Source organism: Leishmania mexicana, chromosome 13 (assembly GCF_000234665.1).
Source record: "Leishmania mexicana MHOM/GT/2001/U1103 complete genome, chromosome 13".
In the NCBI taxonomy this organism is placed as follows: Eukaryota; Euglenozoa; class Kinetoplastea; order Trypanosomatida; family Trypanosomatidae; genus Leishmania; species Leishmania mexicana.
The window spans coordinates 112,283-128,962 of NC_018317.1; the positions used below are offsets into that span (position 1 = coordinate 112,283).

Below are 16,680 nucleotides of genomic sequence, written 5' to 3' on the forward strand. Positions count from 1 at the left end.
AGGGGGGAGAGATGCAGAAAAGGAAAAAAGATATGGCACAGCTTCCTCTGCGTGAAGGAGGCGGAGATGGCAGCTTCTTGTCGCGGTCGCCACACCCCCGTCCCATCCTTTCAGGTCCCGCGTACCTCTTCTTTGCCCTTCCTCTTCGCATTTCTTTTATTTCTTTTTTTTCTTGCACGCGACGATGCGTCGTCCCTTCGTTCCCCGGGTACACAATCTCAGCAAGCAACACCCCCCCCGCAAGGATAAACGCACACAGGCATTCACACACATCACCGTCACGGACACACAGCCTTGGGCCAAAAGGGAAAGAGAGCGGAAGTAGGGGATTTTTTTTGTCGTTCAACGTCTCCCTTCAACCATGGAACATGAACTCGATTCCACTCTACCGGGCCGGTCGCAGGCCAATCGCCTAGCCCCAAGCAGCGGTAGACACGCGTTACAGCAATGCGCCGACTCAGTCATCTGCACACGGCTCCTGTCTAACTCTGCCCAGCCGCCCCACAGGTCGCCTCGCAGCCGCTCCCATGATCCCGGTCGCCACCCGTGGGGCATCCCTCACGGTGACGCGGGCCCCCCGCACCAGTGGGCAGTGTGAGCACCGCGTGAGATACCCTTGAGTCACGCTGGCACTTCGCCCATCGTGTGTATGGCAAAAGCTTCTTCACTGTCGCAGATCGCTCTGACGCAACATCATCCATGACCTCACCACCGACATCAGCAACGATACATCGCTCTGACTTCCCCATGTCGTGGGTCCTGGACCCTGTCACCACCAGAAGTGGTTCTGCATTGACAGAGATAGAGAAGGCTGCCTGGCTTCTCCAGAGTGGGAGTACCGGACTCTGATACCACCCTGAGGTGTTCCCCGTCATCAGGTAGAACGCAAAGGGTGAGGAAAAAAAAATATGGTCTTGAGAGAATAAGAGTCGAGATGACATACGCACAGCATGTCTTTCGAAGTTTGGAGAAGGCAAACAAATTGCACAAGAGGAATGGACAATGGAGAACAAAGGCGAAGGGAAGACAAAAAAGACAACAACGAAGAGACAAGGAGTGGTGTTCGCTCTCAAACAAATCTGGAAAACGGCAACTATGAAGTCCGAAGTAGCAGAGATACCCGACGCGGTGATGCAGGCCCATGTCAACCAAGTCGATCGACGAGGTTGCCAACGTACTTTTGAATTGAGGGGTCTGCGCGCGCGTTAGGGTCCTGCTGCAGCTTGCGAATATCCTCTCGCAACTCCAGCGCAACAAACTTGCGACGAAATACATCGTATGCACAAAACGAGTTGATAGTGAGCACTGCAACCTTTTTTGATGACGGAGTGTCGTCGTCACGCAACAACTTCAGCAGAGATTCAACGACGCTGGACTCTGCCAAGGAGCTTACGAGCTGGTCTCCGTTTCGAACAAAGTTGCTCAGTGCCCCGGCTGCATTTTGACGCGTCTTTGCGTCCCCAGACGCCAGAAGACCCACCAGCGAGGGAATGGCTGGGCTCAGCAGATTGTACAGGTAGTCACTATGAAACGCAGCATTGCCGATGGCAAACGCTGCCAGCTTCTGTGTCTGCGCGTCGCTGTCGCTGCAGCACTTCACCAGCCGCTCTACAATGTGGTTCTTCTCAAGTGCCTCAAAGAAGAAGTCGGAGTGCTTACACAAATTCCCGATAAGCGTGCACGTCTTGCCGCGTAAGTCTTTTTCTGAGTGCTGGAGGAGCGCAGCCACGCAATCATACAGATTGGATCTATGAATGGGCTCGTAAAACTCTGCAGACATGCGTGCCATTTGCGAAAGCACCACCAATCCGTCCGACATCAGTCCTGTGCCTGCTTTGTCTGGGTCGAGAATACGCCTAATTCGAATGGCGTCCAGACCGCCACAGTCTACGAAGGCCTTGATGGAGTCTGTGGAGTTGGCGCACAGCTTCACGATGATGGCAAACGGGCTCCCGAGAAAAACCCCCTCAGAGTAGTCCATAGCGTGCACAAGCAGCTCGATAACTTTCTCCTTGTACAGAACGCGGCTGACGTCGCCCAGCACCTTGTCCTCCGCAGGCGGTGGATTTGAGGACGAACTCACGGGCCGCAGCGAGTCAGACAAAATCTGAGACACAATGGTCACGTGTGCGCTGACGCCGGTCGCGCCACCGCCGCGACATGCCGGCCAGTAAAAAAGCTGACGGAAGTAATCGGTTTTCATTGTGCGGCAGATCACTGAGAGCCAGCATAGGCTCCCCGACTCCCCTGAGCACGGGGCTATCGGCTCCATCAGCAAACTCATCGACAGAGCTTGCTCCTTCTGCTGCTGAAATATCTGCTGCGCCGCTCGCAACAGCGTCTGGACACCGTTGGGTGACAATTCCATCCTTGGATCGCTGTCACGCAGAAGTGTCATGACCAACAGTGCCAGGCCTTTGGTGTCACCCTCCAAAAAGCAGTGCTCTGATCTACCGGGCAGCTTGGCGTAGACAAGCGAGTCTGAGTCTGAGAAAATGAGCGACAGCATATGGGCGACCCCATCTAGCAAGCCGTAGTCAGGATACCCATAGCTACTGCCCAGCGCCCGCGGCGTTACAGGTCGACTCGCTGCGTTTGTCACGGCATCGACGATGGAGTAAATCCCGTCTAGCAGCGCGTCATTCACCTTAAACGAGACGATGTCCTTCAGCTCTCGGTGAGCAAAGGCGATGAGAAGTGCCGCTGCCGCTGCATAGACCAGCGGGGGAGTTTTATTCCGATGCACGTCTACCACGCCAGCCTCGTAGTAGCAGACAGCGGAGAGACCTTGTGTCACGAGCTCTAGCACCTCCTCACGATTTATCCGCTGCGGGGATGCCAGCTTGACGTGTGGAATGACAATAGACACCGTGTGAAAAACAAGAGCCGCATACGCGTGCGACGTCTCGCCCCTGGAGACACTGTCGTGGTTGACAGATTTGAGGATGGCCGTCCACATTTCCGGAAAAGTCCGCAACTGTGTCACCATCGGTCCAAAGCTGTTCTCCCAGCGGAAACACTGGAACATGATCTTCACACACGTTTCGGCAAGAGAATTGCCGTCGCTGCTTATTTCGCTAATAATAAAATCGAGCGCCGTGTGAGGCTTCTTCATCAGCTTCAGAGCAACCTGCTGTCGAATAAACAGATCCTCCTGCTGACGTGAGTGTTTTTCCTCTAACACCGCCACCCCGTCGCGTTTTGGACGCTGGGAAGGAAAGGCAAGCACATCACCATGTTCCGGAAACACCAACTCTTGCAGGAACTGTAGCACTAAACCGACAACTTTCACCGACTGTTTCTCGTTGAGCAGCGTCAACGCGGCCTCCAGGACCCCGGAGTCGAACACTTCAAGAAGAGCAGTGCTTCTTGTTACATCCCCATTGGACGCGCTAGCTATCCGCACCAGCTGGGTGAGTGTGGCGCAGACATCGAACTCGCAACCGCTCGTGAGCTTCTGCACTGTCTTCAGGTTGAAAATCCCATCGCTTTGGGTCGACTTGCGCTTTGGGACCGCACGACCAGCGTTTCCATGGAGTCGAAGACACCCTAGTCTATCCATTCGGGCCTTCATCCTGGAATCGTGCTGCATAATAGCATCCTGCCACGACGCGTCACTCTTCGTCAGCTGCACGAAGGGGTGGTTCAGCAGCTCAGGCCAATTGAGCCGAGAGGACGCAGACTTGGTCAAGAGGCCGCTAAGAAAGCTCTTAAACTCGGGGCTAATCGGATCATTGGCCTTGGAATCGTACTTGACGGGCTCACAAACGATCTTCTTGATCAATGCAAAAAGGTTGTTCGTGTAGAAAGGTGGCTTGCCGTAGTACAATTCATACAAGATGCAGCCTAGCGACCACAGGTCAACTCGGTTGTCGTACGCGCGCTCTTGCACCAGCTCCGGAGCCATGTAGAGCGGTGTACCCTTGATGCTCGTTAGCACGATTGTGTTGTAGCTCATGGAGCGCGCAAAGCCGAAATCTGCAAGTTTTACGGCGCCGTTCTGCCCAATTAAGATGTTCTGCGGCTTCATATCACGATGAATGATTCGATTAGAGTGAAGGTAATTCAGTGCCTGGATGAGTTGCTTTGCAATCTTCTGCACCTCCTTCGCCGGGAGCTGCTTTTCATCCTCCAGGATGTCATACAGCTCACCCTGTGCATACTCCATCACCACTACAAAGTCGGAATCCGTCTCAAACGAGTCGAAGAGCATGATAATATGTGGATGATTCAGCTTCGTCAAAATCTCAATCTCGCTTCTAAGATTTTTCAGCTCCTTCTCATTTTTGCCTTTCTTGACAATGAATTTCATTGCTACTATTTGACCTGTGCCTTTGATACGGGCTTTGTACACTTTGCCAAAGGAGCCCTCTCCGATGGACTCAATTATTTGGTAGTCCTCCATGGTCACAAGCATCTTTGCACAAGCGCAATCAACGGTCAATGCAAGAAAGAGTGGAAAGTGAAAATGGATACATCAGAGAAAGAGAATGCTGCGTAAACTACTCCTTCTCCGTCAAAAACAGGAAAAAAAATAATGACAGAGAAAGCCACTGACAAGATTTCGCCTCCCCGGGAAACAGCGACATTTTTTTTGAAGGTTTCCATTCAGCTACAATGGTTTGCTCTGACTTCCCCCACGCTGTGGGTATTTGACCCTTATACCACGTCGAGGTGTCCCCTGTCATGAGGGACACTGCAGCAAAATAAGATTTCCAGAGGTAATCTAGAACTGCAAGATAACACTCAGTAGGTCACCACAGGACCTTCTCAGTGCCGCAGTAAATTTGCTGTATTTTTCTTTTTTCTCCTGAGAAGAGGTCCATTTAGCTCCACAGAAATATGCTCTGCCCTTGTTTGCTTTTTTCTGTTGCTTTAATATAATGTACATACCGTAAAGGGAAAGCCGCACAGCGAGTGGATAGTCCCTTTTCTTGGAGCATGAAGGTAGTCGCAGTGCAAAAAAAAAAATCTATTTGAAAAATCGAGGGAAAATTTAGAATGTGAGGAAAAAAAAATTTAAATACCGCAGTTGTCCATATAAAGTTCAGAAACATGCAATAGTCGTTTCCGTCGCTCATAGACACCCCGTGAAAAAGGGACAACTTACAAACAGGAAAGCAAAATAAAAAAGGGAGGAAACAATGCTCAATCCAACTCCTCAGCCTCCAAAGCCTCACACGACTCGACTGTTTCAGCCATCGCCACCTCGCGGGCAGCCCGCCGCTCAGTACTCACTCGGGCTTGCTCCGCGTAAATAGCGTCGAAATCAGAGGTCTTCACAACCTTGATCTCAATCTAGTCACAGGCCCCACTCCTCTGCTCATCAACAGAGATAGCCCCGCCCTGGGTGTAGATACTCGTGATCTTCACCATGCTCTGATCACGGAGCATCTGCGAGAAAATAACAGCGAAACTGCTGAAGAGATTCAGCGCAGCAATTGTCACCTATGGAACACCCTCTTCCAGACGAAACTTTGCTTTTTCAGCAGAGATAGCGTTCGCCTCCAAGAGGCCTACACGGACAACATTATTCGGGACACCTGCAGTGCTGGTCATTTATGTGGAGAGAAAATGATGAAATTGTAGTGAGAGCTAGTCATGGTCGAGCATGGCCTAAATTGGTGTAAAACCAGCGAAGTAGTAGAGGGAAAATAAGAGGAAATAAAGTGTGAGAAAATAGCCATGCTTTCCGCCTTTTTCACTCTTTTGCAGTCCCATGCATACGCAGAGTATCAAGATTTGCTGCGCCCTTTAATGGACACCCAGCAGATTCCTCCTAGGTGAACGGATGCAGCCACAAAACGTAGCATTCGCTTTTTCACTTGTCCTTTGGCTATTTGAGGAGCAATATTTAGACTCTATTTCCCATGGTCGGTTTGCGGACAGCTCGAAAAAAAAAAAAAGCTGCCGCTTCGCTACAATATTTTTCGAAAGGAAAAAAGTGAGTCCGTGCTGTGATATGAAAAATTGAGCGTTTTCTCGTGCCTTTTTTTCTCAACAAACACGTCGCCGCCCCGACCGGCTCATCTAGCACACATGGGCTGCGGTATATCAAATCACCATTGGAGAGGTTTCATGCATTTTTTCCTTTCGATATTTTTGCTTGAATTTCCCCTACGCACCACAGCAACACTTTTTCATTGTCTAAAGCCTTTTTTTTCAGTCATTAAAAAAAAGTGAAGATCGTTTTTTTTTCCTTTAATAGAGGACAAGAGAGCGGGAGCGTGTATATTTGCTGCGATTTTCAAATTTGAGTTTTCTCTGTGATTTGCACCACCCACGCAGCTGGGCTACTCATCATCGGCCTCACCTGCCTCCGCGCGGGCCTTTGCGATTTCGCGATCCCTCTGCTGCTGCTCGTAGATAGCGTCAAAGTCAGCTGATTTGACAACAACAACCTCAATCTTGTCGGTAGTGGTGGTGCGAACATCGTCGAACTGCGCGCGTGAGGTGCAAATCTTCTTCACCTCCACGACACCCTGGTTCTTGAGCAGCTCCACAACAGATACAGCGTCGGCAATTGCAGTTCCGAGAGCGGAGATAATGACCTCCGGATAGCCTTCGTTAAGACGGTGCTTCGTGTAGTCAACGTAACCGAACTTGCGCTTGTTCGAGCTCACACGAACAATCGCGTTTCCGCCGTTTTCAGCTGACATCTTGGTGTAAAAAAAAGGTAGCGGTTTTTGGAAAAAATGTGGCTCTTTGAAGCTTTATTTGTAGACTGTGGGAAAAGGAAATCAGAGGAGTGAGAAAAGATATGATAAAAAGAGCAGTAAATAATCAATCCGAGTCTTCATCCTTGCACTACTCATACACGCTACCGCAAAGGAGATGAAATATCTCCGGAGCATGTTTTGAAGCAGCAATCCTTGTAACAATGGCACAACGCATTCGATAAGAGACGCTGAAGATGTGGACACCAGCCTACTGTGAAAACCCTGTCCAAAGAGTCTGTTGTCACCCTGTTTTTGGCACTTCGCTTTGATTCCGGGAAAATGGACAGCATATTATTCAGCGCTGTGTCACAATACCCAGATACTCGCGAAAAAAGCACTATTTTTGGTTTTCAGTCGTACCCACAGCGTAGCACCAAATAGAGTTCCATCGCGGCACGACGCGCGAACTCTGCGCACGAAACCCCTTCGGAAAATTGTTCTGGCTGCATGCACCTCCTTGCAATAAATCGCTTGCGATGTCCCATCAGAAGAAGGTGCCTCTGTGGACTGCCTGCCTCGAACGCATCAAACTTGGGCTCGCTTGGGCAGCTTTAGGCCAACCAATCTTAAAGGAACGGCGCACAGCGCCGGGACCCGGCAAAGTTTTTTTCGCTCCCTCACGCCGCAGCGGCCCTCCAACCCACCGCCCTCCACTCCTTGAAACCCTCTTCACTGCCTTTGCCGCCACAACAGTATCCAAACAAGCTGGGAAGGAGCGCCAATCCTCCCATTCATGCGGAGAACCACCCCCCTACCCCTTCCACTTTTTCTGGTCTAAGAGTCGGCAGAACGGAACTGCGCAGCACGCCCCGCAGGATATGTGCGTCGTCGGGAAAATGCGGCCACAACCTCTGCTAACCACAAAAAAAAGAAAAACAATGCCAAAAACAGTCCCCCCCCCGACAATTTTTCACCACACCAAAGCGCACGCCACAAGGAGCCTACTGAGGTTGAGGCTCCTCGAGCGCAGGCGGCCACATGCCCACATGAGCCAAATCATACACACAGAGGAGAAACTCGGAACATGCAAAACAGCCACCGAGCGGTAGACCATTGAGAAAGCCATGCTTTTTGGGTTGTGAAATCGATCTCCCCCTTCGAAAAAAAAACCACTGCCACACGCGTTCGCCCTGCCCCCCATAGCCCCCCCCAGTCTTTCCCTAGGAGAAACACACCCCGCAGCCAAAGGCCCCCCAACGGGAAAGGCCGATTATTCCCCACACATATCTATTACCAGCTTTTCCCTGTCTGAAAACAAGGCGCCGTCAGCAATCTATCTCTGAAAAAGAAAAATAAGCGCTAGCAAAAAAAACACCCCCGCACCTCCGTAGGCTAGATATCCGTTGCGGGGAACAAAAAGAAGCTGATCAACCCCCCCGGGGCGTCGAAACTGGGCCGCCACCCCTTTCCAAAGACCCGCATGAAACCAGAACTGTCCTAGATCACCAATCTTTAGAAACCGCGGAAAGCGCCACGACTTCGCAAGCGCGTCGCGGCGTTTTGCACCCCATTGCGCGATCGTGTTTATCCAAAACCCCAAGCGCTCTTTCCGCGCCATGTTGCCAACCATCCTTCGTTTCGACGGGAAAATTGCTGCAGACATCGGCCGCGGCGCTGAGCAGATCGCCACCTGTGAGCGGAAAAAAAAACCACAAATAAAAAGATGACGGGACAAGTTTTTTTTTACCGGGTTCCCGGCGCCGTGAAAAACACATGGTGATTGTCCCGCAGCCCCCCGTTTCCCAGAACCGACACAATCAAACCATACAGCGTCACCGGGGGGTTATCCGCCCCCCAAAAAAAAGCAGAAAATTTTCAAGGCAAAGTAATTCGCGAAGACCTTTTACAAATCAGTGGGAAAAAAGCCGCCCCGCATGCCCGGCCGAAAACTTCTTTTCCCGGCCATTTTCAAAGACCTTTTCCGTGCGCTTAAAAGGGCCAAGGAATTCCACGGCAGCACACCGAAGCCGCAAAACGTTTACCGTTTAGTAGAAATTTATGCCGGTTGTTTCGTTTCGGAAGCAGCACCATTTCGATGGCCTGGTGCTTTTTCCGTAACCAAGCCCCTTTAACACTTCCAAAGCCCTTTTCCATAAACAACAACAAAAGCTTGTAACCACGCGCTCTTCATAATTTTCCCACTCTGTTTCCCTGTGGCGCCTTTTTGACGGATACGCCCCAGGGCGCCCGTCGGGTTGACAACACCACCTTGCTAAACAAAAACCCCAGCGAGGCATGCGCCCGGCAACCCTGGGTAGGGGCTTTAAAAAATTGCAAGCCCCCGGGGGGGGGGGCGCACGCCTAGCTGCCATTTCCCCCGCTCGGGGCCGGGGTAAGGGGTTTCAAGCCATTGCGATGCCGCGCTGGCTCGGTGATGATCCCGCGCCCTGCCGCCCCATGGCGCGCTGGTTACCAACCCCCGCAAGTTGCTCGGGCGCATGGTCCTGCGATGGCTGGCGAAGCATGTGGCGTACCAGCTGCCACCGCATTGGCGCGGCTTCCGCCCCCACCGCTCCGCCCCAGGCCCTCCCTGGGCCCCCCTGGGCTTGCCTTTGCACACGGCAGCCCGGCACCAGCCAGACACCACGACACGCGCAGCGTTTGTGAACCCCACGCCTGCACGCGTGACTCGGCAGCTCGCGGCTCTGCCACCACGGCGCTGGGGAGGTTCGGCGTAGACCCGTGCCGCGCCCGCTGAGCCGACGGGGCTCGGGGACGGCTGTTGCGCCCGCCGCCGCTTCCGCAAGAGGCCCAGGCTTGCATGCTGGGTTTTGCGGGGTCTGTCCAGCCCCCCCCCCTCCCCGCCGCTATGGCGGTGTGGTCGCGGCGCATCGGCGGTTCTCATGCGGCTATGCCGGCGCGGGGCCTTTCTGGGCACCGCACGCACACGCACCGCCCATGCGCAGCGCCCCCATGTGTGGTCTTGGATCTCTCTCCCCCGCGGGCTGTGTGCGGGCTCTCCGGGCGAGTAGAAAGCAGCGGCATGCTAGCAGTGTGGCCCCCTCGCCCCGCGAAGCGCCTATACTCGCTGTGAAAGGATGGCGCGGTACGGACAGGCGTCCTGCCAGGGGCGGCCGCGACGCCTCATCACAACAGTATGCCCGTAGACGCGGCAGCAGCAGGCTGCAAGCCAGCTTGCTTGCCGCTGTCGCGCTGGGTGTGAAGCAGTGGGTCTGGGGCTTGGGCTGCTACGGCGCCACCTCGGTTGGCTACGGCGGGGGGGGGCTAATGGCGGCTGGTGGTCCGGGCGCGGCCCCCTTCCCCATAGTGCCCGGCGCGAGCCCTTCAACGGCAGGGTCTGGGGTGTTGCGGCGTGTTGGGGTCCGGAAGCCGGCGCTGCTAGCCCGTCGCGTGCGCCTCTTATTTCCGTTTGCCCTTGGCCGTTGCGGATGGGGGCACGGTGACGAAGCTGGCGGGCTTGCAAAATCGGCCGCTCCAGAGACGCCGACGCCAGCTGCACGGATCACGGGCCTGGTCCCCGGTCGCGGATGCCAGGCCGGCATCCCCCGCGACCCGCGCGGAAGAAGCCTACCGCCTCCGCCCTCGAGCGCAGGACCCTGGACGCGGCCCGCCGGGATCAAGGCATGCAGTCCAGCCAGCTCCATGCGGGGTCCGTCGCGCAGCGCGTATCCGGCGAGGGGGCGGGGAAGGGCGTGGGGGGGCTCGCCGGGTGCATGACCCGATTCGGCGGCAGGACGGCTCACCCCATGACGACCAGGCGCGAGCGGCAGCGCCGCCGAGGCGGGTGATCTCTGGCGGTGTGGTTGTGCATGCGTGTGCGTTTTTGCCGGATTGTTGGTGGTTATTTCCTGGGGGAAGAATAGGCGTCATCGGGTGACTCTATATGCTTTTTTTCCGGTGCTAAAGGCCAAGGCGTTGGTGAGGGAGAGGTGGGTTATAGAGAATCGGTGTTGTTGCTGTTTGGCTTGCCGTGTCGTTCGTGGGGTGGGGTGGGGGTGTTTTATGGCGGGCTCTGGGTCGCGGGGCCCCGGTGCAAGAAAGAGGGGCCACAGCGGTGGAGGTGGCAAACTAAAGGGCGTTTTTTCGATATGTGGAAAAGGGGATGCTGCGAGTGGGGGGGCGGGTTTTTGGGGATGGGCATGCGCAGCTTGTTATGCTTGAGCGCAAAACTTTTTGGGGCTGAGGCAGGACAACCCACTTCCACAATGTGCGCGTGCCTCTCGGGAAGCTGCGCTCTGCTTCTCGGTGGCGTGGGGGGAAGGGGCGCGCGGGTGGGGGGGATGCCGGGATGAAAGTCGAGGGTCTGGGGCGGTGGTGGGGCCGCGTTGATACCCATGGGCTGGGGAAGCGCGAGAATTGCCGTAAGGGTATGCGGGGACGGCGTGCGACCGCTCACGAGGGAACAGTCGCGCAACTGTGCCAGGAGTACTGGGCTGACGGCTTGACTAATGCCCGTGGAGTTTTCGGTGCAGAGGCGAATTCGGGGCTGGTCAAGGGGGCTGCTCGTAGAGTCGAAGCGGTGCGTGGCACCATGCCAAATACAAGTGGCCGCGTTTTACAGCACCACCAACATTGATGTTCTGTTTTTTTTTTCGTTTCAGGTGTGAATTATGGATTGTATAGCGACGGGTGCAATCAGTATCTATTAGAGGCGGCTGCGAGACAATCGGGAAATGTCCTTGTATATATGTATTTGTGGCATGTTACTCTCAGAATAAGCGGCTTTGGGAACTTTTTTTTGGAAGTGGAGAGGCATTTGAGTCACGTCTCAGTAGCAAAACAACAAAAGTCAAGATTTGTGTGAGGCAAAGAATTACTTTTTGCTGGGAAAGTCTTCGTACGGTCGAAATAAACGGCTAACTGGATGCGCTACGGGAGTCGCATTTGCCCCTGGTCATAACATTTTTCTCTAGAAACTGAATTTTTCGTGAGAAATATGGATGGATACTTGTTTTACTACGCCTTTGAGTTTCATCATTGTTTTCTCCCCATGGACCTTTGAAACCTTTTTTCTCCCACTACCTGAACTCTTAGATTATTTTACAGAACCATGGTTTCCGGGTTCGTTGAGTTCGAAATATTGAGGGGAAAAAACTACCCTCAGGCGGAAGAAGATCCAAATCCCTGCACGACCCAGGTGACAGTATTAGTAGTTGACGCATTATCAGGGGCTGTTCTCTCGCCTGCGCAGTTGTCATCTATTCAGCAAAACTCGAATGCCCCATTTTACAACGACACACTGAATTTCAGGGTGGAGGATGTATCTGAAGATGTTTGTCTTTCCATTACAGTGAGTGAGCACTCTCGTCAAAAAATGCCGTTTGTTCTTTTTTATGGCAAGCAGATCATTGGCCTCTCCAAGCTAAAAGCAAAGCAGCGATTTGTGATCCCTCTGTTCTCGGAGGAAAAGGATACTCAACAAGTCGAAATCGGCGCAGACACGCTGGATCTTGAGAGCAACGGGGGAGTACCATTCTTGAGCGCACGTATTCAGTTTACAAAAGATAAAATTTTGGACAAGACCGATCCGTATTCCGATGTGAATGTATCAGGCAAGGACTTATCCTTTGACGGGAAGAATCAACTGGTTCCAGAAGGGAGCCAGTACGTATGGCTAAGGCTGAAAAGGGATAAAAAATGGACAAACTCTTTTCAATATGAGCTCTCTGTTGCTTGGCGTTCTCGTCCTCCACTCGAAGCGGAGGCTCAGGGCAACACGAAGTCGCGAAAAGGCACTACTGGAGGCATGGGTGCGATTTCTCCAGAACTGGAGTCGACACGGACACTTGGCGACATCATCATCAAAAAATGGTGTTGCCGCCGCACGCACCAGGTACTCACTCGAGTTTGCATTACTGCAGAGAAGTATGGTAATAAAGTCACCGATCTCACATTCACTCCAAAGGAGGAGGTGGCGTTTCGCACCAACAAAAAGGAGCGCTGTGTTTTTCTCGAGCAAATGTGCAAAAAGAGGCTAGAGGACGCTTGTAGCAACTGTCTTCGAGAGTGGCTCAGCAGGTTATGGATTCTTTTTGTTACCGGTGTCGACAGCGATCCTGCAGGACCGAGAGCTTTAAGCTACGAGGTGCGAAAGGCTGTCCATGACGCACAATTTACACAAGCGGACGCCATTATTTTACAAGCGTGCCTTTTGTTTTCCTTTATCCCGTCTCTCAAGTACGAAGTGTGTCAAGCGCTTTCCGAGTCTGATTATCAAGCCGCTCAGCCGGAAGAAGAGATAGAGGTGAGTTCTTTTGAATCACCCCAGTGTCGTGTGACACCTTCACAGGAGGCGTTCACTCGTGTTTTTATTTCGTTTGTCGGTTCACTTCTTGACACATTAACCGAAGCAGAGATCGCCAAGGCCGCAGCTGAGTTTAAGCCTGCTATATGGGATGCACAGCAGCGGATTGCTAAAGGTGCAAAAAACACGATTGGTTCTTGCAGAAAGAAATACGAAGGGTCCATTTTCAAAGGCAGTGGTATTCATATCGATCACTTGGACAAGCTCGGACGTCGCAAGCAAGTGCCAAAATTTGTTTGACGAAGGATTGGACTTATCACACCAAAAATATCTTGGGCCTGAAAATAATTTATCCGCCTTTTCTTTTAATGGGGCGCATGTACAATACTGAAAAAAAGAAACAATACGATCTTTATTTGTCGCGCTTTCAAGATTTGACACCAAGGAAACACGGTATAGTAAGTGTAGCGTGACAAACTGTGCACACAAACAGAAAAAAACATTTTTCTGTCTTGACGTGCGTCACTAGGTCGAAAAAAAAGAACTCTCTTGCATGTGCAATCACCTTTTTTTTCCAGTTCCGATTATCTTTATATATATATATTTGACTGTCTGTTTCTGCCATATTTCTGATGATGCGGTTCACCTAACCGCGGCATCAGGGTCTAGTACTCACTCTGCGGGGAAGCCGATATCGTACAGACTTCCCTCGGGTACCGCTGGTGGACTCGTGGTGTCAGCGGACAGGTCTGGGCTGGCGCTGAGCCGAAGAGGCTTGGGGTCATGATCATGTTTGTAGGAGTCCACTGCGAATCCCGTCGTCGATTCAACAAATATGGGCATCCACTTACTCCCTCTCTGTTTTTGCTGCGTTGCGGTGATGCTGAGCGTAGTTCTGGACCTAGGTTCCGTTGCGTGTAGTGAAATGGCAGTGGACTGAGCGACGCCAAACGGTGTTGGTTGGGCCGGCTCCTTGACATAACCGTAGGACAACAGAGGTAGGTGAGCTTTACTTGTATGCGTCTATTTGCTGACTTGTTTGTGGCGGCATGATACGTTGCAGAAAAGCCAACTTGCTACCATGTTTTTTCCGCTAACCAATGCTTCGATGTAACTCTATTTTCTCAATTATCAAAAGAAAATCAAGGTGATGAGATCATCATAACGCGATCTCAGCGGAAAAGAAACGTAAAAGGGGATCGTAATAATGAAAGGCGGTGACTTTTGGAATATAGGCAAAGGCTCTGATTGCAGCACTCTATCGTCGCATTTCATTTCATTACCGCCGTCAGAGCAAGCAGGCTCAATTTGTTTTGAAAGATGCCGGGTACTGCTTATTCATAGCTTTACTACTACCTCAACCTCTCCAACTCTCACGTCTTTTTTCCTTTGAATGAAAGACATACAGGAATCTGTTCTATGTGAGAACAGTAAATGCTTATCCTGCATGTTTGTGCAGTTCTTTCGTCTTTTTCTCCCTTTTTGTCAACGTTCATGCGCTGAGCAATGCTACCAGCGGCAAATATCTACCGACTAATCCTGATTGTAGCCGGTGTTGTTGTGCTGCTCGGCAGCGCGGTGTCAGGTGTTCGCGTTGGCGTGACAAGGTGTGGGGGAATCATCCCGATTGACAGTCAGTATTTTCTTGACCCTGTCTGGGCCTTTACAACCTTTCGAAACCGTATTGAGAGGTTGAGCAACGACTCTCTCGTCTTTGAGAAACGGTTTGTTTCTGAGAGACTCAAGGAGCAGGTAATGATAGAGTCTGGTGCAGACCTCAGTAGTGTGACGGTGTTCGAGATTGTGCCGACGACTGGCAAAAGCATCGATGCTACGGGTTCAAAAAGTCCCAGTGAACTGTGCTCGGTCTCTCTCGACCCTCTGGCTGGCGCCATGGTTGGGGTTGTCTCCCGCGGCGCGCGCCTGACTTTTCTCAACGCGGATCCTGCAGAGAGTGCGGCGTGCTCTTCGGCTTTAAATGTCTCTCTGCAGCCGCACCAGGGAAATGCGACCTGGGTTTACTTTGCTAGGGGCAAGTTCGCATACTCGAACTCGATCACATTGGTCGGCGCCTCCGGCGTCACGTGGCCGATGACGCTCACCTTCAGCTCTGAATGCCCAATCCAGCTGATTGTACTCTTGGATCAGTATGGTGCAATCGACCGATGGTTCGTATGGATACCAACGACCGCCTACACTGCTACAGTAGTGGCTATTCTCCTTCCTGTCGTTCTACTTCGTTCGAGACTTCCCGTTCACCTCGCCGGGATCTGCTTGTTTTTGGTTTTTCTAGGGTTTTTCGGCTCTTGCATTGGTCTTGTTGTCGAGCTGCTTCAATGGCAGAGCGCGGTGGGAAGGCTGTATCCTTTCCCGGACTCGGTTACGCTTTACTGTTGTCTTTGCCTGCTGTACACACTGCTGTTCGTGCCTGTTTTGTACCGCCAAGGAAACAACACAATTCTCTTTATGGGAGTAACTCGGCTCCTTATTTTTGGGCTCAACTGTGCCCTGTGCGTCGGTTATTGGGTAATGGGTTTCGTAGTTTTGGGTTCTTTGGGAGTGCTTCAGTATCTGGTCACCAATTTTATTCTAACCTACTACTATGCGTACGTTTCCGTGTACCTGCGACGTGCAGTGAAGGGATCGTCGTCCCTACCCAAGTTCTCGAACAACTTCGTGTATCTCTGGTGCGCGCCTGTCACACCGTTCGCATGCTGTGCGCTGATGTACTACGACCTGTATCTGCTCACTCACAGCAACGTTGAACGCGATCCCGTGGCGGCTCGCATGCGAGATGTCGTTCGTATCTACAACGTCCAGCTGTCATTGCCGCTTCTGTTTTTTCAGAATGTGTATGGAGTCGCACTCCTGGCAACCGCGTGTGCTTATCACATGCCTTTTTTAACGCTTCTTTTTGTGGCTCTCCTCCTTTGGATCGTGCACTCCATTTACGTGGTTGAGCAGTGCACGAAAGAGTGGGCGCGGTGGCACCGGCGGGGCCTCTCTTTGGGATTTTGCGGGTGCCTTTCTCTCCCTACCGCCATGACGGCACTCCTCTCCCTGGATTACGAAGCGAATGCGTCAGGAACAGCCACTTTGCCTCCGCAAAGTGGGCTACAAGCTCCTCGACCGAATCAGCACCAGAGAGGTATCGCCGAGTATCAGGCAGGAGAGGGACTTCACACCACTTCAACAGAGAATGATAGCAGCGAAGTGGTTCCCCCCTCTTTTCCGCCCTCTCATCATTCGGAGGATGATCATATAGCGACGCCCCAACGACGCCCCGGAAGTAACCCTGCGGGATCCACTACTCTGCCTACAGAGCATGTCAACGATGTTCTGGAGTTCTGGCCGAACAGCGTGGAGAGGTAGCACTCATGCACGTAGTCGCGGAGCGTTGTCGTGGTTCCTTGATGGGACCTGCTTGCTTGATTGCAGTACGATGCGGATGCTGGCTTACACCTTCCCTTTGGCATTTTCACCGTCTGAGTTTTATACGTGGACTTCTTTTTTCGGTCCCGTTCACCCCCCTTGCCATTGCGTGTCGTCATAGAAAATTGAATCAAAGTTGTGGGTACAAACGTGCGTTCTCGTGGGCCGTGCAGAGATGGAAAGGGACCCCCTGGTCCGACTGCTTTCACCCTCTCAAGTTGAACACGTGAAACACGGGTGAGGTACTGAAAAGAGGTCCAGCTGCGCGTTCACCCCGAAGTGGCCGCCAACCCTCTGAGCCATAGCAATGATAATCAAAGGATC

The 16,680-nt window shown here is 52.5% G+C and overlaps 4 protein-coding genes across 4 annotated transcripts; 2 read left to right on the forward strand and 2 right to left on the reverse strand.

The window, feature by feature from the left end:
• Positions 1 to 1,144: 1,144 nt before the first annotated feature.
• Positions 1,145 to 4,417, reverse strand: LMXM_13_0440 (mitogen-activated protein kinase kinase 2; the record flags this gene model as incomplete). The annotated part of the gene is made up of 1 exon (XM_003873196.1): positions 1,145 to 4,417. The coding sequence occupies one exon, from the start codon at positions 4,415 to 4,417 to the stop codon at positions 1,145 to 1,147; it is 3,273 nt and encodes a 1,090-aa protein (XP_003873245.1).
• Positions 4,418 to 6,293: 1,876 nt separating this feature from the next.
• LMXM_13_0450 (conserved hypothetical protein) lies at positions 6,294 to 6,659 on the reverse strand (the record flags this gene model as incomplete). Its single annotated transcript, XM_003873197.1, has 1 exon — positions 6,294 to 6,659. The coding sequence occupies one exon, from the start codon at positions 6,657 to 6,659 to the stop codon at positions 6,294 to 6,296; it is 366 nt and encodes a 121-aa protein (XP_003873246.1).
• Positions 6,660 to 11,730: 5,071 nt separating this feature from the next.
• Positions 11,731 to 13,224, forward strand: LMXM_13_0460 (conserved hypothetical protein; the record flags this gene model as incomplete). The annotated part of the gene is made up of 1 exon (XM_003873198.1): positions 11,731 to 13,224. The coding sequence occupies one exon, from the start codon at positions 11,731 to 11,733 to the stop codon at positions 13,222 to 13,224; it is 1,494 nt and encodes a 497-aa protein (XP_003873247.1).
• A 1,593-nt stretch (positions 13,225 to 14,817) lies between these two features.
• On the forward strand, positions 14,818 to 16,296 carry LMXM_13_0470 (conserved hypothetical protein; the record flags this gene model as incomplete). The annotated part of the gene is made up of 1 exon (XM_003873199.1): positions 14,818 to 16,296. The coding sequence occupies one exon, from the start codon at positions 14,818 to 14,820 to the stop codon at positions 16,294 to 16,296; it is 1,479 nt and encodes a 492-aa protein (XP_003873248.1).
• Positions 16,297 to 16,680: the final 384 nt, after the last annotated feature.